Source organism: Typha latifolia, chromosome 15 (assembly GCF_019914945.1).
Source record: "Typha latifolia isolate L0001 chromosome 15, TyphaL0001v2, whole genome shotgun sequence".
In the NCBI taxonomy this organism is placed as follows: Eukaryota; Viridiplantae; Streptophyta; class Magnoliopsida; order Poales; family Typhaceae; genus Typha; species Typha latifolia.
In genome coordinates this window covers 782,368-808,469 of record NC_133100.1, presented here as the reverse complement: position 1 = coordinate 808,469, position 26,102 = coordinate 782,368, and the positions used below count along the sequence as shown (strand labels likewise).

Sequence of the window (26,102 nt, the reverse complement as noted above, 5' to 3'; positions counted from 1 at the left end):
TTTGCAGATCCTTTTAAAAGTTACGAGCTTCATCGAGTCCAGAATTGTTGCGGATCGAATTAAGTCGGTTCGTAACAAATAGCCAATACTATTATTAGCTTTTTTTTTTTCTTTCTAAAGTATGTAAGCCTTATTTCCCTTTTTAAAGTACACATATCAAGCTTACAATAATTCATAAAAATCATGCTATTAATATTGTGCAGTCAAATTTATTTTATTATTTAAAAAAAAAGAATCGAAAAAAAGTAAGAATAAAATAATCAATAGTAAGAATAAAATAGTTAATAGTTGTTTTCTTAGTATCACTTAACATTTTGATGTGTTTGCTAATCCATGTAGCACTCCAATTTCTTTACAAAGCTAGGTAATAATTGAAATATGTAATGCAGAGATAATAAATGAGAAAGTAGACATGAATTTAGAGAATACAAGGCAACTTTGTAAAGCTCTCATTTTTTAAATACTTTTAATACACTAAAACTAAAATTTTCACAAGCAGAGGGATTAAGCCTTAATATAAAGGCAAATATATATATATATACAATGAAAGAGATATATGCTAGGAGACTAGGGATAAGATTAATATCAGTTCTTCTGTTTTCTTAACTAATAAAGCCACAAAAGTGACTGTCTATTATGTCTTTACTATTATAATAATAATTAAAGGATGATAAATTTAAGTCTGATTTAATTAGGGCGATCCCTCTCGAGTTTAGCTTAATAGTAGTGTAGCTTTGGCCCCTTGGACACCCTGGCAATTGGATTTCGATTAAAATTACTAACGCTTAACAAGGTGTTACTAAACCCTTAAAAAATTCTAGATCCATATTCCGAGTCGACTCGTTTCAACTCTGACGGAGTAAGAAGCGCTTCCCGCCAAATCCCACCGGCATGTAAAACCCCAGCCGTCCTCTCTCGATCCCAGAAACCACTTCGCTAATGGAGATCGTGCGATCCGAGAGGAAGCCCGTCGCCATCGCCGCCCCGAGCCTCTCTCTGTACCGCTCTGCTCCTCATCTCGAAGTGCGCCTCGAAGATTTCGAGCTCTACGCCATCGATCGCCTCCGTGGTAAACCCTACTAGATCTCCAGATTAGTTATCTTGTTTCCATTTCCATTTCCATTAGGGCTTGATTCGATCCCATCAGGTTATTAAATTGTTCCGTGCAGTTCTGAAAGGGATCTCGGATGGCTTGTCCCGTGGAAAGAAGCCGGATGAGATGGAAAAATTGGTAATTTGGCATTACTTGAGTTCAAAATCGAATTGGTCAGTTGTTTGTAAGTAGTTTGATATTCCTTTTTGTGTAAGTTTAGGTAAAGGAGCTGTGGAGAACGAACATGAGGCATCGAGATCCGGATGAGGTTTTGAATAAGGATATAATATCACACTTTGTGCTTCGCCTTGTGTATTGTAGAACGTGAGTGTTGTATTATTGAGAGTTGGTTAGTGTTTGAACTTTGCATATGTTGTTATTGATTTAGTATTTTGGGAAATTGTAGAGAGGAATTGAGGAAGTGGTTTCTTTCGATGGAGACCACGCTCTTTCGCTATCGCTTTCGTCTTGAAAGCACTGAATCACAGGTGGGTTCTCTAACCTTCCAAGAATAGGGCATAGCTTTGAACGTTTTGTTTGATTGTGGCTAAATGCGTTTCTTTTATGCTGCAGAGGAGGCTCATGACTGAATTCCAGCTCCCTTACAAAGCACTAAGTCATGCAGAGTTTGAGGTATATCAATTCTGTCAAGATGACTGGACTACTTCTTGTATTTCAGTATCGTGATTTAGTTATGGTGATAATTCCTTTGTTACCTTGAGTTAAATGAAGTGTTCCTTTTTGGATTTCTGTCGTATAGACTGTGAAGGACAAATTGGGCCAAGTTGCACGCTCTATTGGTCAACCTCCAAATGGTATGTGTTGATTATTGATCAACTCTCATATTCCTAATAGCTAGCTGGTCTGCAAAATTACTAATTACGTGATCGCTGTTTGGAATGCATGTGTGGCTTCATATATATTCATTGAAGAAGTTCATAGTTTTTTATTTCTTATATCCGGATATCCAGCTTTGGTGCTTAAGATATTTTTTGATTGAAAACAAGACATTTTGATCTTGGTGTTAATCAAAACATTCTTATGTCCCTTAATCTTCTCCTTTTACTGTACTAGGAATTAGTTTTGCCTGGCTGATATTGTTGAGAAAATTTAGTTTATCACTCTTCAAATTTGGCTGGGTAATATTTCTACTTCTGGTGATAATGAAAGTTACATTTGTCAGCTAGTTGGAATTTAAGGACTATAATGTATTATCCATTCCAGTAGCTCTATTATATCATGAAACTTTTTTTCTTCATTCAACCATTTTAAATGCACTTCCCTATTGTGCTAGGTCGCCTGTTTCATCGATTTGTTATCAGAGTGGCTTCTACCATTGACAATTTCCTTCCAATTAAGTTTCTTTATAGGTTCTCAATGAATTCATATATACCTACATGTCTATACACAAATTAAACTTGCCTACTTTCAGTTGTCTTGTACATAGGACCAGTGAAGTTATAACTAAAACTCCTTTTCTTCTGAGGCACATGAATCACTTAAGATTTCTATGTATTTTGAGTGCTTATACGACCCTGAAGCTGGGACGTCAGGTTATCATTTTATCAACTAGATTGATATTTCTTTTCTGTTTTGCAGCCGATACTGTTTTCTTCAAGGTCTGGTACCCATCTACTTTTCTCTAGTTTCAATAAGTCAATATTTATTCCAAAGAAATATAACCTGATTTTGCTCCATCTGGATTGTATTGAATGAAGGTACCTTTTGAAGAAGTTGCTGAATTGGTTGCCAGCCGCAGAGTATACATCCTGAAAGGTTATGCTTATGTTCCCATGAATCAGGTGCATGGTATATCTCTTGATTTCCATCAGTTGAATCAGAAAATGCTTCTTATTGTAACTTTCTTTTGATCTTCTGTTAGGTGGTTTCCCTTGTCGTCACTCAATTTCGGTGCAAGATTTCCAAGGCTCTTGTGTTAACTAATAGGTATTCCATATATGATTATAAATGTTCTTTGTCGCTATGAGTTTCCCATCATTTATTTCAGTGTCTCATTTTGCTATGAGATAAAGTTAGGTAATAGAGATAATTGCTTTTGCTACTTTTGCAGCTACAAATACTACTGCACTGTTTGTATGTGTATAACTTTTATGCTATTTCAGTATTCTGTAGTTTCTTTAGCTTTTTCATGGATCACTAGATGAATTATTTGTAACAAGTCTTCCTTCAACAGTAACTTATACTTGATTTAGAGCATCTCTTTTCTCATCACTTACAGAAGATACATGGCAATTGACAAGCATAAAGTCTGGGTTCCCATGGACTCATGGCAGCATATTGCTACTTCATTCCTTAGAAAGATACTCTTCCAATGCTAGTATAATGAATTTTCATGATCAATGCTATGTATCCTTATGCAATGGAGAAATGACATGAGAGATCTCTCATAAGTCTTGGTAAATGTATTTCCATTCAGATATTGGCAACAAATGCCCAATATATTGGACTTTTGGGGTTTGAAATATTTAGTTTCCATCTGCATTGCTGCTAGTTAGACTTGTTCTCTTGTTATTCTTATATGTGATTAGATCAGTCACCGAAGAGCAAGTGAGCAGGTAGATTGGGAGATTTGTGAAGTGATGCTCTGAAGAAATTCGTTGTGAGATATGTTAGGGAGCATTTGTGTGAAGTAGTACATGCTACAGTTTGATGATGTTTTCTTTTGCCACTTGATTACCCATTTTAGTATATCCAAGGAAAAGGGGGTTGCAACAGTTCAAGAAAAGTTCTCTTTCTCCTAGATCTTGTATCATTTGCATTCAAACACTTCTCATTGTACCTATTTTTTTTTTTTGAATTACCTTCATTAACTACTGTTGACTGTTTGTGTTCAGCAATTGTTCAAACTTGAGAACATGACTCTTGACTCTTGCTTTAAAGATGGGCTGTTAAGGATTTGAGACTTCATAATTCTTGATGCTACTAATGGACAAGTTAGAGAGTAAATTTTAGTTGGTACTATTACTAGGATCATATATTCTGTCATAGGGAACTTGTGACTTCATGGTCAATATGACAAAATATGGAGGTGTCTAACTTATTTACATGTGATTATACTAATGTATGCATTACACGTGTTCTATTTCTTGTTTGTGCCACTGTAGTGTCAAGTGCATGGAAGCGCCGATTCCGAGTGGAATCGATCAAAACGGGTCAGGGCCTAAACTAGTCCAATGACTGGTTTTGGCTTGGTATTAGCCGGATCGGCCAAAAAAAATCAAAATCAGGAGAGAGAAAGGGATAAAGAGAGGAGAGTGTGAGAGAGAAAGAGAGCTCGTCGAAGAGAGAGAGAGAATAAAGGAAGAAAATAGCATATCTAAGGTCGTTAGAGGTTGATGGAGTCGAATCTACGTTGGAAGATTTTGCTGGATGTTGATGGAGGCTGAAACTATGTCGGAGAAGCATCGGCTTAGAGGAGAGTGTAAGAGGAAGAGTGAGATTGCTAGGGGGGAGAGAGAGAGGAGGGCAATGGGGAGGGAGAGAGGAGGTAGTCAGAGAGGGAGAAAGAGAGGGCGAGGGAGAGGATGAAGGAGAGTTTTTTTTAAGGGAGAGAGTTAATAAGGGAGAGGAGAGAATTAGAAAGGGAGAGAGGAGATAGTCGAAGAGGGAGAGGATGAAGGAGAGAGAGTTTCTTCCTTTTAAGGGAGAGAGTTAATATGCGAGAGAAAGGTAGTGGGAGAGAAGGTAAGAAATATATATATTTTTTTAGACTTTATATATGAATAGTTTATATTTATATCTTATTATTATTCTTTCTAAAAATTTTGGAATTTTTTTTGTATTTTAACAATTAATTTAAGATACAAACTGATACGTACGATCGATATTGTCAATACTATCGATACCGTTGATACGTATCATTTTTTTTTATGGCCGACCCTGATCCTAATACTTGGAACCTTAGTCAAGTGTTAACTGTTTTGTCAATTATTCTTTAACCTTTATTTATGCAATGAATGAGGGAATACAGATTTTCTTCAAATTTTCTTATATGGACATACTAGTGTTTTTTTTCCTAATTTTTTTATTAACATGGGCACTTCTAGCAGAAAATGGACATCTACGATTAGAGATCAAGAGAAGGATAGGTTGACTCCTGTGAGTATCGTCTGGTCTCCAGCTTGCAGTTGGTATTCTTTGAGTTCGCTTGTTTGCTTGAGTGTTGATAATCCTTAATTTTATTCTTCAGATTGTTGAAGCATTGAGCAACAGTTATTTGGGGCCTGATTATTCTGAGGTATTATGTCAGTGTCACCTTAAGTTGAATAGATTTAATTGTGCTTTTCTTCTCTGACTTTTTCAGTATCACTTGCAGTCAAAAATAGTTGCTGAAATATCTTTGAAGGACATTGATCAACTGGCTAATAAATCGTTTCCTCTTTGCATGCACCATTTATTTGAGAAGGTACTACTTATTTGAGCTTCATATTTTACTGTCATTCTAAGAAATTTCTCCTTCGGGACATCTCCTATGAGCTATCTTCCGCTTAATCCACCTTTATTTTGCATGCCGCAAATATGAAGTTAAGAGAAGATCATCATTTGAAGCATGGAGGGAGGATGCAACTTGGTTTGTTCCTTAAGGTACTTTCTCCCGTGTATTCTTTTGTCTGTCATTACCTTGTCAATGAAAGGGCATCTTTTTTTTTTTATGCTTGTTAAGACTTATCCCATGCACCCTGCTGATGTGGTTTCTACTCGCAGAGATATCTACAGTAACAAACATAAGGCTGTGACATCTTGTTCTCCCCTGACCAATCATTGGTGGGAGTGTAGTGCACCAGAAACCTTTTCTATATCATTGTTCATCCTTGTTTCCATGCTAGAACCTTGATATTTGTCACCATTAGCACTTAAGACCTTGGTTGAATCTTGCCTTTTTCTTTTTAGTGATTTGTACAGCTGCTACCTAGTACTAATCATATCGTTTTGAAAACCATATAATTGCTTCCACTCTGAAGAAAGTGTGAGAATGGTTTTGTGGTTCATTTGCAAAATAGGTAAATCAGAACATGAAAAATGAGAAGTATACAACTATGATCTCATGTAATATGCAAATTATAAGTGACAATAGATGTATTGTCACTAAAAATATGGGTACTGGGATGTGTTGCTTAACTTCTGTGTTTACTGAGAATTGCAACGGTTTGCTTCCATAGGGTAAACATTTTGTTTCAGAGCCATTCTTATATTTACTTATTTATTATTTTGAATTTTAAAAATATGAAACCCATGTGTTTTTGTATGCAGTAGTCTTAGCATATGTTATGTTGTCCCTAGACTGTTTATATGGTGTAAGCTATTGAAGATACTATTGTTTACATCGATAGTTTCCTTTTCTCTTTAATCAACTGGGATCATAATGTAAAAGTCAGGTGTCATGATTTGAAATACTTTTTCATTAAACAGAAAAGTTATTAGGTTAATTGATCTTAAGGTGAAGCATAATAATAAAAAATGATGGCATGGTTAACTTTTATGAGGTACTCTAGCATTTCCCATTTTGATCTTGATCTGCTAGAGTCTATCATCCTAACATGTTTTCTTCTTTCCTTATAAATATTTTTCCTGTTGTAGGGTGTTGGACTAAAGTTGGATGATGCTCTTGCATTTTGGAAAGCTGAGTTCTCTAAGAAGGTTACTGCTCAATAGTTGCCTAGATGTGCATATCTACGACTTACATTTACTCTGCCTTGTGTCTTCTATTTACAACTGTATCCTGCTAGTGCAACCGTTAACAATCTAAAATAACTAATTCTTTTTTTTTGTTTAGTTCTTGTTCTAGCAACATGCATCCATGATTGTGATTGTTGTGAATCCTGAAAACAATAATATGCATGGAATGAAAGAGCAAACTCCACCGACAAACCGAAACCCTTTCACCCTTTGTAGATATGTCCAGTCCTTAATAGATTTTCCTCATAAAACGAGAGGACCTCTGGTGGTTAGGTGACTTAGGTCCTCTTATTTAGTGAAAATACTAATGACTGCCACACATTGGAGAATTTAAAATATAGTTCTTACAGTTCCAAGGTTGATAACATGTCATGGCCAATTTAAAACATGAGAACAAGGTTTGGTTGTGTTAAGGTATGATATACATTATAGGTCCGTTACCTAACAATTTAAGTTTTTGGAACAATTGGTTATTGAACATGGTGCCAAAGCCAATTTTTCTGAAGGCCAGGAGTTCAAAGTTCAGACCTCCTCCAGCCCATTTGTTCCCTATGTTCTATATAAATTATTTCAGTGTGCTGTAGACAGGCTGCGCATCCTCTTATTAACTATTTGTCCATGTGTAGTTATAGGAGCCCACATGTGAGGAGGCTATGTTTAGGCATTTAATACATTGTTGGTTTGTTATCTAATAACTTGAGATTTTGGGTTTACTGATTATATTATAGGTTGGAGTATACTATGACTAATCTAAGATTGCACGCCATTTTAGGAACTAACTTTAGCCTTTAAGATCATCAAGGATTAGATCAATCCACTCATGGGAATGGTTAATATGTCATCATAAGCAAGACAAATTTTCTTTTGTCAAAATTAGATGATTAACTATTGTTCATGTGACTGCTACTTACCTGCTTTTGTGCAAGTATCATTTACATTATTCAAGTACTTTAGGTGATCTTAGATCCGCCATGTCCCAAGACTTGAAAAGTGCCACCTACTTTGCCAACATCCGGAGCCTAATGAGTCCTGTCTGTTGCTCTTTGCTCTCTTGTTGTGACAGAGAATAGGCCCTGCACCAAACTTCTATAGTACTTGTTGATATTTTAATGAGGGATAGGTTTACTTGTCATTTCTTTATGTTATATAAAGATCACATCTAGAAATCCGATTGTAGGATTTCTTCATACATCTTGGGTTCTTTCTTTTTGTATTTATCATAGTATTGTGTAGGACCATCGGGGTTGCCTTCCTTTTGCCCTTTGGAATGAAAACAAGGAATCCTTAAGTCAAGTCAGGCCTTCGCTATTAATTTTTTGAAGAGCTAGGAGGAAAACATTGATTATAGGGTTTTATGAGAGTAGCATATACAGATTTTAGATTGTTGCTGTATGTTTGGCTTAGAATTTTTTTAGCATTCAATTTGAATATGGAACGAACTAAGACTTTTGGTAAGATAGGATTGTCTTTCAAGGCCCCTGCCTAAGAGTTGAATGAAGGACCCTTTGCTTGAGTTAACCCTAAATATTTTCTTGCCAGCTACATAGGGACCAAGGATGCACGACCTGTGATGGTCATCTGCCATCATGGTATGTGTAACGACACTTGCCGGCTCTACTGCAAGAGTAGAGGCTCCACCTGTCACCGACCACATGCAAAAGAGAGAAAAGAGAAGGAGAAGGAGACTACTTGTCATCGTGTTCATCGTCATCACTCACCTTCGCCCTCACCGCTTGTCGTTGGCGTCACCCTCGCCGTTGCCATCTCCCTCACCCACTTGCTCATATGCCCTAACGGGAGGAAGAAGATGGTGAAGGTCGGGTCAGGTCGATAAAAAATAATCCGCTTTGCGGATCCAACTTAAATTGCGAAGGGCGAAGAGGGAGATAGCTACGACTACTCGATCTGCTGCTAGGAGCCAAGAAAAGGGGAACCATGCAGCACCCCCTCATGCCATGTTCTAGTCAGCCCGCCATTGTTGATAGGGATCAATAGCAACATATGGTTTCACCTAAATTGTCTAACACAACATCTATATTATATGAAAACATAGATGTTAATGCACTAGAGAAAAGAATGAAAGGCAAAATTCTACCTAACCAACCGAAGGATGAGTTGGAACAAAATTATCAAATAGGAAATTCAGTGTATTATTAGACCACAATTTTGAACATGAAATTAATATGCGTAACCAAAATATAATAAGTCCATTCCTCAAACATCAATAGAAAGGTGATGCTAGTTCCCTGATAGTAAAATATTTTTTTGGAAGTGTTTATCAACTATTTATGGTATAGGGACCATTTTGTAGTGGAGAAGCTTGCTGGAGTTTGTTTGATGCGAATATTTTAGGCTTCGTTTGCTTCAGAAATAAGAGCAATTTTAGAATAGGTATTCCTATTTGTTATTATCAAAATGAGGTCTTTATTCTAGAAATAGTTATTTTAGGAATAATTATTCCTATGTTCACTTATATTTTAAAATAAGGAGGTAATAATTATTTTTGATATGATATTTAGTGAGAAAAATATAGGAAAAATGTGTTTTGTTTTTTTATGGTATTATGATAAATATTTTTTGATTTGATATAAAGTATATATATCAAGGGTAAATTGGTAATTAGGTTGTGTGGTACAAGATGTATTTTGATGAATAATATTTGAATTTTAGAATAGTGCTATTTTGATGTATAGTTGATATTCTGGAATAAGGGGTTATATTACAAAATAAGGAAAAAGTTATCCATGAAGTGAACGAAGGCTTAAGCATGCTTATTCTGCATTTTGTTCTCCTAGAAATTGTAGGGCCATTGCTTTCAGTTTTAGTTAATTTTATTTCTATTGCCCATTATTTCCATTTCCTTTCTGGTTAGGTTGGTGCTGAGAGGTTCGACAAAGAATATGCATATAGCATCCGCCATAATTATGGAAAAGAGGGAAAGAGAACAGTAAGTACCCTTGCAGCACGAGAATTATTATTATAATTATTCTGAAGATTTATTTTTAGTTGCCTTATTTGGCTGCATCAGGATTACACTCCATACTCTTGTCAAAAGATCATTTCATCAACGCCTAGTGTTGGGGATCACCATGGTTGCCCTTATCGACATTTCAGGTCCAGGTTTTTTTTTTTTTTGAACTTCATTGATTTATGTAAGAGTTCCATCTAGTAACAAATGCTTAATCCTCTTCGTGTTATTCTGTTATGAAATGTAGTAGTTGCTAAATTAATGTTTTTTTATTGACCTTTTTCTTGAATAGCTCTCAAAATCTACTATTAGTGTTAGATAACTAGTTGACCCAAAAGTTTAAGTGGTTAGCTAACGAACCAACAAGCTCCCTCACGTGCAGCCTTGTACACACCACAAGAGGATAGATGAAAGACATCAGCAATGAAGCACGTATATGGAATACAGATACGATACAGATACATGAATATGGTAAATTCTAGAAAAAAACAGGATATAATATATCTAGGGTACAAGAATAAATAAATTATATAAAAAATATATTTATATTCTCTTTTCAAAGAAATGCATTAGAAAGGAAGGTTTAGAAGCCCCACAGAATGACACAAACTAAATTACATGCAAAGAAAGACGTGGATAGGTACAACGTGCAAAAAGGGGATCAGATCTAGAGGCAAATCTATTCCAAACAAAGCTAGAGAAAGAGGAGAGAGCAAAACTAAAGCTTACATTTTCGATATACATAAGTAAGCGACGATTGATGGCATTGACAAAGGAGGGCCTAACAGTCTAACAAGAGGGGCGGACTAGCTACGAGAATTTCGTATTGTGGTTGAGCCAATTGACTAAGGTGAGAGAATTGGATTCAACAACAATCAGAGGCAGCTTGCGACGGGCACAAGCGAGCAACCCAAAGTGAAGTGCTGAGACATCGACATGAATAACACTAGTACAAAGGATCCGCTCGATACCTACAAAAAGAGGATGACCATTAGAATTGTCAATCAAGAAACTGATCCCACCCATTGACGCACCTGAGGCATAAGTCCCATCAGAGTAAAGCTTGCACTAACTCGATGGGGGGAGAGAGTCACCTCACCCAGCGGGTGAGGGCATCGGGGGTAGGATGAGTTCCCAACGGAGAAGAGTAGTCGTCAAGTGAAGCCTGGACATCATGAAGAATGACAGAGTCAGTGATAGATTGTCTCAAGAATCAAACCGCATTCCTTGCCTTCCACAATTGCACACAATGACTAAGAAAACGAAGGTCTGTTGGTGGATTGCCCACCACAAAACAATTGACTTCAACCCAATCATCACAAAAGAGAGGCAAAGGTGAAAAAGAGACATGATAGCATCCCAAATACGAGTAGATTATGGGCAATGGATAAAGAGATAGGAAAGGTCCTCAGGCTCGGCTAGACATCGACAATAACAAACATCAAGAGGACTTGTCACAGCAAGAGATGAACATTGGTAGGGAGGCGACTATAGGGGATTTTTCACATAAATGTCTTAATGAGAGTAGGGTTGTCAAAATTATTGAGCCAGCTTGAGCTCGGCTTGATAAGGCTCAATCAAGCTCAGCTTAAAAATAGGCCGAATCGAGCTTTATCTTGAAATTAGGCTTGAAATTAAATTTGAGCCAAGCTTGATCTCTAGCCGGCTCGATAAGGCTCAAAATTTTATATATATATATATATATAATGTACTATAAGATCTTTTGATCTAATGGCTTATCTTCTCTCTCGCTAGGTTAGAACTTTCTCGCAATCTATTCTCCAAAGTCTCAATTCCCAAACCTACCACTACCACCTGACGCTGACCTCTACTTCTGAGTCCTCCATTGTTCACCAACCAACTTTGCACGTCGATACCTCGATACGCCGGCACACTGCTCCACCTCGAGCCCTTGTTGACTCTTTCCTCTACGTCGCTCCACCTCTGTACTTTGGCACGTCGTCACGCAAGATCCACCTCCGCACCTCGACACACCGGCATGTCGGGACGTCGCTCCACCTTGAAATTGCTAATTGAGAAGCTCGTTTAAGCTTGAGCTCAGCTCGAGTTTAAAATCAAGCTCGAATTGAAATGATTTCAATTCAAGCTTGATTACAAATCTAGGCTCAAAATTAATTTCAATTCAAGCTTGATCACAAATTTAGGCTCAAAATTAATTTAAATTCAAGTTTTATCAAAGCCAGGCTTGATCAAGCTAGGCTCCCCTAAATGTGAGGGGCAACTGGAAGAGCTCACAAAAGCTTCCAAGGAACTTAAGGCACAAGAGGAGTGAAAATATATGGGGAAATCATAGCCAAATAGACTGACTTAACCCTAACTTGCTTCAAATAGTCTCGAGTATAGACCTAGTAATCAGAGAAACGAATGGTGGAAAGGAGGATCTTAGAGATGCTTTGACCCGTAATAGGCCTAAACCAATACAAGAAGCGTGTCCGGCTCCAAGAGCCGCGAGAAATAAGGCGGGTTACGGACTTACTATAACAACCCAGAATTTTAAAACATAAATAAATAGATATAATAGAAATAAACACTTAAATAATGAGAAAATTTATTTTATCTTTTATATTTTAGGATTTTAAATTTTAAGGACTCTTATTATAAATTTTTTTGATGAGAATCTATATTCTAATAGGACTCTTATTATATTTTTTTAACTATAAAAAGGGGGCTTAGAAAAAAACCCTAGATGAGATTTTTAAGGGAGCAGGTAGGGCGGCACAGTAGCAGTGCTACAGTACCGAGAATAGGTAAAAAGAAAAAAGAGAAAGGAAAAAAAGAAGAGAGATGAAAACGTGTATAAAGAAAGAGAGAAGAGAATAGATGGAAAAAAGAGAGCTTTTCATACTAAAGAGAAGAAAAAAAGAAAAAGAAGTTAATAGTGGAATGCATTAGAATCCGTGCAGATTACGATTAGAATGTAAAAATTAAATTAGTTTTGGATTGAGCAATCAAGACAAGTTCTTAGTCATATTTTTTTTAAAATTTTATTATATAAAAATAAAATTGATGAATTAGAAATATCTCTTTATATTTATTCTTATCCTGTTTAATTTTATGAGATAAGAAATTTTACAATATGATAATATCAATTATGTGAAAAATTAAGAAATATGTTGTTTCAAGGATTTTCAATAAATAATTAGAGATGTTAAAATTTTGTATTTTATAAAAAATTCAAATTTATTATTCTTGGAATAAAAAAAGGATTTTATTGTTTATATTTTCAAATTTCTGAAAAATATTTAATATTTATTTCTTTTGCAGAAAATAAGATATAAATTAGAATATTTCAATTTAAATAAATTTCAGATTTCTGAAAATAATTAATATTTATTTTTATTCCGGAAAATAAGATATAAATTGAAAGTATTTCAATTTAAATGAATATATATTTTTATTCCGAAAAATAAGATATAAGTTAGAAATATTTAAATTTAAATGAATTTCGGATTTTGGAAAATATTTAATATTTATCTTTATTGCAGAAAATAAGATATAAATTAAGAATATTTTAATTTATTAACACGACCAATTTATTAAACATATTAGACAAATTGTCATATTACTCGTTTAATAATCGGGTTGTGTTTGTGTCTATCAAGTGAACTCATTTATTAATCGGATCGTGTTTATGTTGGGGTGAAGTTAACCTGACTCAAATCTGACTCGACCCAAATCCGCTTAACCCAACCCAATTGCCAACCCTACTTTAGGATAATCTAGTTAAATCCAAATATAGGACCTTTTAACCCTAGCATTTTCATATTAGAAAGTCCTCTACTATCTTCCGTAGGATCACCAATATTCTCATCACTCGAACCTAAGATCTCATCAAGGTTATTGGGATGAGTAGAGATACCATTATCCTCTTTAATCCTTGGATCTTCAATCCAATTGTTCATAAGCCAACTTTTATTAGCACTCGATCTCCTTTGGTTGTAAGTGTCACGCCCCGATCCGGGAACATGATGACCTCGTATCTCTAGGATAAAATCTGGAGAAAACACAAAAGCCTAAATAGTAATCAAATCTTAAAATAGATTGACACAACGAAAATGGTACTCAGCCTTCAGAGTTCTCACAAAGCTACTTTTTAAATTCTTGTAAAATAATAAGTCTTCATGAGCTAGACGCCCAGCAAGTAACCCACTTGACTAATAATAGGTCTAATGACAAATATCAACATGTTATACATACAGTAACAGAAAAAGAATCATAATAATATATATAAGTCATCTTGGAAAATAAATAATTTTCTTGTCTTCTGTACCAAAATTTCAAAACCCATATATGTTAAATTAAAATCATAAATCATTCATATTATCTCATATTGAATAAATCGATATAAAAGGAATCAATCTCTGCGAAAAATGTACTATTATAGAAATCGAATCATAAATCATTCATAATATCTCAATTTGGTTAAATCAATATAAAAAGAGTCGATCTCTGCCAAAAGTGTACTATCATGGAAATCCGTCAAAAATGATAATATGTCATATTGTTTCTTTTATGAGTACTTTGACTCGTGGCCACATCACACTACCTAATCACCATCGGGATAGCGCCCGAAATTTTTTTAGATAGTCGATCTGTCTAGGGTCACAATAGGTACTTTGTAGTACCTTACCGACTTTTTCACTAGCCGTTGAGAAAAATTAGAGTCACCAGGACAAAAATCTAAGAATCTTTTTCCTAATCCCGCTAGAGTTAGTTGGTAGCATGTCACAACGTTATATTCCAAGAATTTTTTCCTTAGACTTATTTTCTAGAAAACAAATTGGGTTCTCTTTTATTAGTATTCAACTATACTGATTCATTTTGAATCTCAAGTGTCAAATTCCTCAATCATCAAAACTCTCAATTTTTTAAATATAATATATGCACGAATAATCCATAAATGTAAATACTATTATTTTCTCTAATATATATATAAATAATATAATATAAATCATTCTTAATAAGTCAGAAGACACGAATAAATAATAATCTAATATCTGATCTTACAAAATTTCACATATCAAAAATAATATTTTATGTGTTCATCTTCTCAAAATTTCTTTTTAATAAAGATCTCTTATATTTTATTTACAGAAAATAAAATATATTAGCATAAAGATTTCCTCTATTATTTTCTGAAAAAAGATATAATACTAATTAGTTTCAGAAATTCGAAATTCATTTAAATTGAAATACTTCCAATTTATATCTTATTTTCTGGAATAAAAATAAATATCAAATATATTCAAAAATCTGAAATTCATATAAATTGAAATATTCCTAATTTATATCTTATTTTCTGCAATTAATAGAAATATTAAATATTTTCAGAAATCTGAAAATATAAACAATAAAATCCTTTTTTATTCCATAAATAATAAATCTGAATTTTCTATAAAATATAAATAATCTTAACATCTCAAAAATTTTATTGAAAATCCTTAAAATAAAGAATTTCTTAATTTTTCCTATACATGATCATCATATTATAATTTCTTATTTCATAAAGTCAAACATGATAAGAATAAATAAAATGAGATATTTTTAGAGGTGAAAACAGGTCGGATTAACTCCAATCCGACCCGCTATTCGACTCGACTCAGATTGGATTTGGATAAAAAATTTTTATCCAATTCAGATATGAATTCGGATACAGATAGAATTTTTGAAAAAAATTCGGATACGGGTCGGATATATTTTTCGGATTCAGATACGGATATCGGATATTCGTTTACCCACATATTTTTTTTGAATGATTTACAATTTTAGTTTGCTTATTTAAATAGTAAATATTAATATTATTACTAATAATATGTTATATATTATTTATAGAGATTAATTTCTCTAATTTTACATATTTGACATATAAAAAATTTATTTGTTGTAAAACTCTTAATATTTGTGTTAATTATATCTAAATAAAATATTATAATTTTTTTAAATTCAATCAATATCCGTTTAAGATCCGATCCTCTATTCGAAAATTATCCGTGTCCGTTTAGTTAGGATATGTTTTTAAATTTTGCTATCCGTCCAATATCCGTATTCGGACTAAAATATTCACACAATATCAAGCCTATAACAAGGCTTGATAGACCATTTGCCTGAATTTGCTAAAATTTCTTGACGATAAGTGATGTCACACTAATCTGGCCTACTCTAAGGCGGGTGCTGGTCCCAAGGAGCTCTGTGACAAAATATTAGGTCAGCACCTATATTTCGATGTTTAAAGGGGTAGTGAAAGAGAGACAAAATAAAGAAAAGAAGGAAGAGAAAAGCCCACAAAGGGCTCGGACTTGGCCCAACTAGCTAGCCGATAACAAGGGATGATAGACCATTTGCCTGAATTTGCTAAAATTACTTGACGATAAGTGATGTCACACTAATCTGGCCTACTCTAAGGCGGGTGCTGGTCCCAAGGAGCTCTGTGACAAAATACTAGGTCAGCACCTATATTTTGATGTTTAAAGGGGTAGTGAAAGAGAGACAAAATAAAGAAAAGAAGGAAGAGAAAAGCCCACAAAGGGCTCGGACTTGGCCCAACTAGCTAGCCCAGCTATTTGGCTCAAGTTGTGTCTAGTTACGCCAGCCCAAGGGACGAATCAAGCTAGCCCATAACTCAAATGGGCTTAGGGACGAGTTTTGCTTAGAGGAGCTCGGGCTTAGGCTAGGCCAAACCTAGCCCGACTGAAGGTAATACCAAGCCCAATCAAGTTGGGGCTCTTTTCCTTCCCCGCTTGAAACCATCCCCACAAAGGGGACCCCTCGTCGACAGCCAGCCGACGCCGGATCACTGAGGACGAAGGGGGTCGTGTCGAGGGGACGCCACTAAGGGCCCCTTGACCCCGACGACTCCCCACGACCACCAGTCGATGCCCGATGGCTTGAGGAAAGGGACGGGCGCGGCTGAATTCAAATGCCGAGAGTGGCCATTTGCCACGGCGAGGCACTGAGTGGGCGCGACGACCAACGGAGGGGCACGATGAGGCACTTGAGGGCCTCACTAGTGCCGAACTGGCCACCCTCCTCGGGGCTCCACTGGGCCTCCCCAAAGTTGGGTAAGGAGCTCAAGAGGGAGCTCTCCCTTGCCAGCTCATAAGTCGCGAAAATCAACCGATAGACTGCTGTCGTCAGCCTAGCCGGTTGGTCACACCCAATGCCGGTGGCCACAAGCGCCCGAGGTACCACAACACTACACTAAATACGAAAGTAAAGATGAGGGGGCGAGGGAGGACTTACCGACGATGACGGGGTTCATCGGCTTCGGCCACGGCAAACAGTATCTTGTCAGTGGTCGAATGGTGAGGGGAGGCTCGATGAAAGGTAGTGGGAGGGGAGTGATCGAAGGGGAAGAAATAAAGAGGAGGACGGGCGGTGGCCTTCTGCTCGAGGGCCTGCCACCCTGCATGTGTTGATGGTGTGCGCATGAGGCCGTTTAGCCTGCCCCTCCCTTGCCCTTTTTTTTGTGCTACACAATTAATAAGATTATCTGAGCTTTGCATACCTTCTAATATATTCAATTGGATCATAACTACCTTAGAAAAGTATAAATTTGTTGTAGGATATATAGATTCTGAAAATATAGAGGTAATATCATATAATAACTTCAAAAACCTGCAATTTTTTTAGCTTTATCCCATTCTTTTTAAGATGCACAATACTTGTGATTTAAATCACTCAACTGCAAATGAAGAAATCAAGTATTAGGTAAGTTGAATTTCATCTTATTGACACATCTTGCCTCAGTCATTTACTACTATTCAAAGAAACTTGTTTATCACATTTAACGAATCCCTTTTTTCTGACTTGTGACTCTTTAACATATTTTATGTTCGTTCTGATTTTAAATACGAAATCATCTATTTCTTTCAGACATTCTTGAATTATTAAGTTAAGGATATGAGCCCAACAACAAACATGAAAAAAATCACCATCATATAATAAAACATCATTCATCATGAGTTGGCTCCTCAACAACTCAATAAGCAAATAATTTGCAGAGGCATATGAAGTGTTATGAAAATATTTTTTTCTCTATACCAATTCAGTCAACAATGTATAAATTTTATTAGATAAAGCTATTATAGTGTGTGGAGTTGGCATTGCACAAAAATTTATAATTTTTTTATAATATCTATTTTTCATCAACAAAGTGTGCTGTGAGACATAGGTAACCATCACTGGTTATGGAGGTCCATAAGTCAGATATTAAACTGATTTTTTCATGAATAAAATGTAACCAGTTTTTGAGTTTGTCTTCCTTTCTGTATATTTTTAAAATATTTACCTTAGCTGTGTTTCTGTTAATATGTATGACCTCAGTTAGTAACTGTGCAATACTCTAACTCCTTCATAATCAACAAATTGAAAAGACAATTCATGCTTAACAATTGTCATTGTTATCAATTTATGGTATTTCTCTTGATTAAATTTAGAAATTTGTAAAAACATAGATCCTTTTGATTTAGCAAGGAATAATTGGCCTATATCTTTAGTTTTTGATTTTGGACACATAAGTATATGATGAGTTATATTTTCAGTCCAGTACTTGCTATTTGATATGTATACAACACCGCACAGTTTACATTTAGTTCTCTTTAATCTATTTTCTCATTTTGAAAGTTCCTTAAATACTTCCCAAATATTGGATGTTTGCTTTCTTTTCCTTTATTACTGGAGTTCTCTCTACCTACCATGGGAGGAGGAACCTCCTCAGAAATATTTTCTCCATCTTTAGTTCTTTCTACACTATCATCCATAACAAAGAGAAATAATATCATGACATAGGAACGAAAGCTTAGTAATTATCATCCATAACCACATATATTGATGCTCAGTAATTAAACAGATCTAACAAGTTATAAAAAACTAATTGGACTATGGTATGAGAAAAACATTGCAGTAATTAAACAAATCTAATATTGCAGTAAACCATTGCACTAATTAAATAGATCTAACAAGTAAACAGTAAACAAATAAAACTAGTTAAATAATAATTAAATGGATCAATGTAGTAAAACAAGAAATTAAACATATCAGGAGCTTCAAACATTGCATTAAACAGATCAAACACTTCAAACCAATTAAACAGATCTAAAACGTTGCATAAAAAATTTGTTACTAGCACATTGAGCAGTCAGGTTAATGAAAAGGGAAACAAAATGAACTACATTTATCATTTATGATATGCTCATGATCCTTGTCTTTTTACAATACAATAACGTTTGCATTTCCGATATAGGAACTTCAAACTAGAAGAACATCAAGCATGATCAAAAGTTAGATTATAATCGATCTTTTTCTCAATGATTACCAAGATCTTTCTAGATTATAATTGATCTTTTTCTCAATGGTTACCAAGATCTTTCTAGATTATAACTGATCTTTCATACCAAGGCTTTAAGTTTGGAAATAGATAAACTTTTGGCCTGTAAGAAATAGTTAAACCAAAGAAATACCTCTAAAGAAAAGCGATGTGGTCTCAGAAGGTGGCGGCGGCGATGAGGGCTAAGCAGGCAGCGGCGGCGATGGCGATGAGGGCTTAGTAGTTAACGGTGGCGATAAGGGCTTAACAAGAAGCGGTGGTAAGGGTTAGGAACTTAGGGTAGATGGTGAGGAGATCCGACGAGGGTGAGGGGCTTAGGTCAAATGGTGAGGAGATTTGATGGCAGGTGGTAGACGGAGAAGGGAGAGGAAAGCAGGCGACATGCGGCAGGCGGCTGACAAAGGCAGAAGGCACCATGGCAGGCGGTAGATGGAGGCGGTCGAAAAGATTCGACAACCAGTAGCCAATAGTTAGGGTTTTTATATTTTAGTTACTTTATATATATATATATATATAATGAGTTGGCAGGTTGATCCGACTCGTATACTTAAACATGTCAAAATGGGTCAGTAGTATAAACCCGAACACGACCTGATTATTAAACTAGTTAGACAGGTTGATTGATTTACGTCCTGATGGTAGAGAATTTAAAAATAAAAATTATTCTATGTTATGTGATTCTCTTGGTATTAAGCATGAATTTTCAACTCCCATTACTCCGCAATAGCATAACTTTACAATAGAACGAGATTGTGGAGAGAAAGAGCATGTTGTGCAAGAAATGACGAGGGTGATGTTGCATGCTAAAAATGTTTCTCAAAGATTTTAGACTGAAGCGATAAATACAGTGGTACATATGATCAGTTGTATCTATCTAAGATCAGGTTAAAAAATGACGGCATATGAACTGTGGAAAAGTAAGAAATCCAGTGTTAAATATTTCGAGTGTTTGTAGTAAATATTATATCTTGCGTAATCGAGGATATTTGACTAAATTTGACACTAGGAATAGCGAGGGCATATTCTTCTTAGAGTATTCTAGTAACAATAGAGCATACAGAGTATTCAATGTTGATACTAAGACTGTTAGATCATACTAAAATCAAATCCGATTAAGAGCCGAGTTATCATATAAGGTCATTGGGTCGGGTCAAATTTTACCACCCCTACCTTAAAGAGTGTTTGAAGGAGCCAAGAGCTCAAAGGCCATAGTCGCAAGAAGAGCTTGACGCGTCACTTGAAGGTTACAAATGCCCAAGCCCCTAAGCACTCAATGTAAGGTGACATAATTCTGCCACCACGATGCATCCCTCGTTTAGAATTGTCTTTCTCCCATTCGGTTGCATTAGTTTTGCTTTTTGTGCGATAAACACCTTCAGTCGAAGACTAGTGATAGCTGGTCCTGTGGATTTTTTCAGAGAAAGGTAGCCTAGTGTGTAAGTACACAATGAATTGCAACGAACCCTCAAATGATCAATCTAAGATTATGGGGAGAACGTCCATAGTATTGACCCTTTGACTCTTCCACTTATTAAACATGTATCGAATGCTCATATGGGAAAGTGAACAACTGGGTTTGGAACCAAGGGGGTTGCTTCGATAAATCCTTTCTTTCTCGTCTACTCCAGGGGATGCGGACACACCTCCGCCGGTAATAGGTGATGGTTACAAGAATGATGGGGAAAATGAAGAGTGCTTGATGGCATTTAGGGATGAATGTAGACCTATCGGGTAAGATGTTATGAACCAGATCTGGACCAATTTGGACGTAAGAAATGTGAGATTTTTATGGTTGGTTAACAAGTTACGGGTTTAATGACTTTGGTTTCACGTGAATCTAAGATCGGAGTGAAAAGTTATAAATAAAACAGCGGGGGAATGTTGAATCTGGACTAGTTAGTAAATATCCGATATTACGGTGGTCGTCAAAAGGTGGTGGACGGCTAAGGGTGGTGGTGAATAGCCGTTAAGTAGGGTGGCTTATGGTGGAGGATGGTGGCTAGGGTTTGAAAGTTTTAAATGGATCTAGGGTAACAATATACTCTTACGAAAATAAAAATGATCTAATAGTTACAATAGAAAATAAAGACAAAATAATAAATAAGTCGATATTATTCCACTTATATAATTATCCCATAATCACTCATATTTATAGAGTAGAATCATAGCGGATCGGGTTCAATTCACTCTGTTGGGCTTACATTTACTTTATATTTGAAATTTAAGCAATAAGTAAATCTAACTAACTAACTAACTAACTAACTAACTAACTAACTAGACTCGACTAGACTAGAGGACACCAGTCTGAGCTAAGGGAAGCCAATTGCATCATTTAAATGATCGCTGGAGTCGCACCTTAAGTTCAAATTCTCGGAGCTACTTGCAAAATACCGCTAATATCTTATATACAAATTTCAACGGGGGGTTGGGCTGCTTGCTTTCATAGGAAGGCAAGCAGGCCTAGATTAGATATTCACTTCTCTAGAGAATATAAGGAGAAGGTTGGGCGGGGGTGGGGGATCCTTTCAATCACGCACGTCTACTTTCTACTTTGCTTCAACATAGAATATGATTGTTACAAGTTGTTAAAAGGAGGGCCATGGCTTATAGAAGGAAGTAAGGATCCGAGAACACAGAATGAACAAAAAGGAGAAAGCATATCATCTTGATGAATACCTCAGAAGCCCTTCCACTAGAAAGTCATAGACCCATTATCAAAAAGGAATAACTGGCGGAAGAAATACAACTAAAAAAATCTAATCAACCCACTTTCCGGAAAAATGCATAGCACGAAGGACATTAGTGATGACCTCCCAGCTAAGCTGATCATAGATTCTCTCCATATCAAGTTTAAGCGGAATATAAGGGACAGGCGAATGGTCACGTTCAATAGAGCACAATTTCTTGTGCACACAATGTTGATGGAAATCGAGCGGCTTGGCACAAAGACATTTTGCATAGACGAGAGTAGTCTTGGCATTAATCCCTTCATTCTCTTGACCAAAAGGTTGGCGAGAAGATGATAGCACACACCACCTGGCCACTTCCCGACAGTTATTACACTAAGTAACATCAGGACCCACAAAACCCAGATCAACCAAATTTAAATCAGACACAAAAGATTGAAAATGGCACATCAGAGAGGAAGCACATACTATAAAAGAGAGAATGTTCCCTAGTGCATAATGATAACATGTGCTGCGAGAGGTTTACCAGATCTGTATTTAATATGGTGTTCTTCTATAATGCAGCTCTATGGCATAAAAATGAGACATTTAAGGAAGTATGAGATAAAATCCAACAGTTATACAGCTATACTACTATATGTCACTTTTTCTGGTTGTTTTTCCATCTTAGTTCCCTAAAATTTTCTAGCAAAGGGAAGAAGACTTGGAAAAATTGGACTGATGATGTGTAGTAGATGATTTTTTACAAATCTTCACGTAGACATACTTATACACATCTGTGGATGAAGACATGATGAATATACACTTTTAAAAGGAACAATAGCAAGACTTGGAGTAAAGGAAATGCGTGGCTGAAATGTATTTGACGCTTTTGAGTGAAAGCTCACAACCTCGGTGCTCGCCATTTCCCAAAACTTCTGAAAAAAAAAAAGCTTAGCAAATATAGGCATCTGAGTGTGATGAGTGTACATGAGTCTTTTTTCTCCCCTTTTATATTTGGTTGTGACCTCACCGTGATTTTTTTTAGTGAGGAGAATCTGAGAGCTGCTCTTGGCAAAATGGGGGTTGGAGGACGCTCACTTGATGATGTAATGGATAAAGTTCGGAATAGACATTATCAGGTATTAACTTCTAAATCTTCACCACTTTTTACTGCTCCCATTCATATTTTATAACAAATAATATTTTTGAACAATGTCAGTTAGCTTGCACATTGACCTTTGAAGCAATCCATGCCTCCTCATGTGATACTGGGATTAATCATCCAAATCACTACTTCAGTGAAAGCCAAAAAATCTTGCAGCCGAAGGTGAGTGTACACTATCAAAATCCAGTTTATGATTTGTCATAGAGAACACAATGTACAGAGGAATTCTCCATAAATTTGCTTTACACAATCTAACAGCGGTTTAATTTACAGATCCAGCCCATGACCTAAATTCTTGTCTTCAACATGAAAAGAGTGTTGTCATATTAGATCAGGTTTGAGTTCTGAGCCCTAGTCAATCTGTGCTATTTCTCATGCATCTGTTGGACCTATGTTAAAGAGTCCTTAAAGCTTTATATTCTTTGACACGGGCTTTTCCTTGTTCTGGGAACTGCTCGACATTTTTGACTGTTATGATGGCTTATTTAGTCCCGTTGCTATTTACAAGTACAGCAACATTGCTAGGGAAGTGAAATGCTCCACAGTATAAGAGCCTTGCTCAATTAGAGAACAGCAATGACTGATGATTACAATATTTTGAGTTACTTCTAAACAAGGGCTGCCAAAATGCAGCAGTAGATTCCTGACTGTTTTAATATGAGTTGGTTCTAAGCGGGCCCATTTTTTTTTAACCCATCACATGGGTGGCTTGCACATCTTTCAACCAGGCTGGCTCCTTCATAATGATGATCAGAATAGTGATGAACTTTATAAATGTACGTTCATTGGACCCATCATTCTCCATGAATATTTAGTGTCGTTTTTTTCCCCTGTCCTACCAGACTTAGTTGCTGCAGTCTATACGTCATTTGAAAGTTTCTGCTGCATCAACAGGCTGCTTTAAATGCTTTGGAGAGTGACCATCCCGAGTTGCTGGAACTGGTCCCAGTTCTATTATACTTACTCTGACTTGGTGGTCCATAAGAATGAAAACCCTCTCACTTTGGCCCCGCCTCTACGCATATACTTTTATTTCTCTAATTATGAGTACATATTGAAAGATACGTATATCATATTGTCTGCAAATAATTCTGCTGCCTTCAGGTTCTAATTTGATCGCCTCGTGTTCAACGCAGGATCACAACTGCCTTCGAGCTGCACGAGGTGATAATGTACGATCAACCTCCACATGCCACTCGTCAAACATGCCTTTTGTGGTCCAGCATTGCTATTGTCAGAATGGCTGAGTCTTTGTTCAATGGATTCTGGCAAAGTTATGTATTTCTTCTGTCATAGGTAGGCTGCAGTGATGTCTGTTGAAGAAATAATAGTGTGATTAAATTATGATATGTGAGTGTGTGACATTGAGCAAATACTTCTACAAGCAGATTTTTTTTTTTTGACTTTTTATAGCTGTATTGCTTGCGGACTTTCGTTTTTTTAAGGTTCAGGCAGTCAATCCCTTCTTGACGTACCTTTGCTACCTTCATTTGGATTTCCTGTGCATTATAATTCAAGCTCACTCCATGTTTCAAGGTGAAGATTTGATCTGTACATTTGAAATACTTTCTTGATGTTGAAAATTGACATGCTGATTTTATGATTGTCCTTGTTTAGAAGTAAACACTAAAAAAAGTCGTGTTTTAATTCCACTCCAATAGATCCTGTGAAATCAATTTAGCCAGCACTCTTCGTACTATGGTGTATAATGAAAAGTCCACATTTGTAGGTTCAATTCCATGAATTTGTCCACAGTGTCACATGTGATACAGTTAGGGCTGAAAACCTGCAGACATTATTGACCTGCTGCATTGATTGCTTATAATCAATGGACATCAATTATGGGCTAAAAGAATTGGTGAATGGTCCCAGTCTAGAAGATATTAACGCATCTTCGTGTATTGAGTTAGGGCTTAATAACATAACGAGATTATTAAGGAAGCAAATGCCCATTTCAAAGTAGTGGGTAAACCTATACTTGGATTGTCTACTAATACAAATGTATTGGCGGAAGTGCATGCCAAAGTCAGTGGCCTAGTATTCTCGAATGTCTATTCTATTTCTCACGAATAATAATAATAATAATAATAAAAGAAACTTTGAAATGTCTCTTCTTTGAACACCTCTAGAAATAAATTCTCAATAAGGGTAACGCTGACATTTCAGTTGATAAAGCTGTTGATGCGTAGGATTTGTTGTATGCCAGGTCAAAAGTTGAAAAGTTGTTTCTGGTTTGGAATAAAGGATTGTTTTTGTTGTTGTTTCTGGAGAGAGAGTGGGAACTCATAACTTCCCTCATTAGACCATAAATTATTACTGAGTTGATTTTGAACACCCAACCACTGAGAAAAGACATTGTTATTATTGTTTGTTGTTGTTGTTACTGCTGCTGTAAAACTTTTTTCTGTCACCTAGAAATTTGACATTTATTCTTAAAGTGCTAATGTGAGAGTCTTGTCATACTCCAACCAATTTTATCTTAATGAGGAAATGCTCGTATTGCTTAGGACTTCATACTTCCTGCTTCATGTCATCAGGTTTGAGCTTTTGGGGAGCAACATCACATCTTTGGGGGTAGGGGTGAACCTTGGAAGGACCCCATGCTAAGATTTAATGGTTCTATGCATGTTAACAAAAATTCCTCGTGCTTGCCAACTTCTCACTTGTCCCGCTTTGTGTCAAAAGAGAAGCCAACTTGCCCTTCTTTCTTTCTTTCTTTCTTTCTTTCTTTCACTAAAGCACACCCCCTCCTCCTTCACCTTGCTGTGGACTACTTACTACCTGCATCTCTTCCCTTCACCACTCTTTAGAGAGCAGCAACACCACTACTGCGGGAGGAGAGGAGTCCGGTACGCCATTAGATTTGTGTCTCACCGACATAAAAGTCTCTAGATTTGGTTTTGATGCGTGTAAGATTTCGATGCCCCCATGATTGGAGCTGAATGGAGAAAGTCCCCACCTTGTCTTGCTCTTTAAAGACACTCATTGAGTCATGACCCCATGGCCCATGAGGCCATGACTATCTCAACGTTGTGAACAAAAAGAAAATTAAAAGAAAAAGAAAATATAAAAGACTTGTTACCCAACAGAGATCATCATTAGATTAGTTTCTCCAAAGCTTTTCCTCTAAACATATTATACTTGTACGCATGCTTTCTTAGACG

The 26,102-nt window shown here is 36.1% G+C and overlaps 1 protein-coding gene across 1 annotated transcript; it reads left to right on the top strand.

Annotated features, from left to right (window-relative positions):
* The first annotated feature begins 837 nt into the window (after positions 1-837).
* LOC140801606 (probable DNA primase large subunit) lies at positions 838-24,427 on the top strand. The gene is made up of 20 exons (XM_073156786.1): positions 838-1,069; positions 1,170-1,231; positions 1,314-1,417; positions 1,500-1,581; positions 1,667-1,726; positions 1,854-1,908; positions 2,693-2,712; positions 2,812-2,895; positions 2,976-3,040; positions 5,164-5,212; positions 5,304-5,351; positions 5,430-5,519; positions 5,639-5,698; positions 6,692-6,751; positions 9,663-9,737; positions 9,819-9,904; positions 22,819-22,912; positions 22,993-23,100; positions 23,212-23,273; positions 24,075-24,427. The coding sequence occupies exons 1-19, from the start codon at positions 940-942 to the stop codon at positions 23,227-23,229; spliced, it is 1,350 nt and encodes a 449-aa protein (XP_073012887.1). The 5' UTR covers positions 838-939; the 3' UTR covers positions 23,230-23,273; positions 24,075-24,427.
* Positions 24,428-26,102: the final 1,675 nt, after the last annotated feature.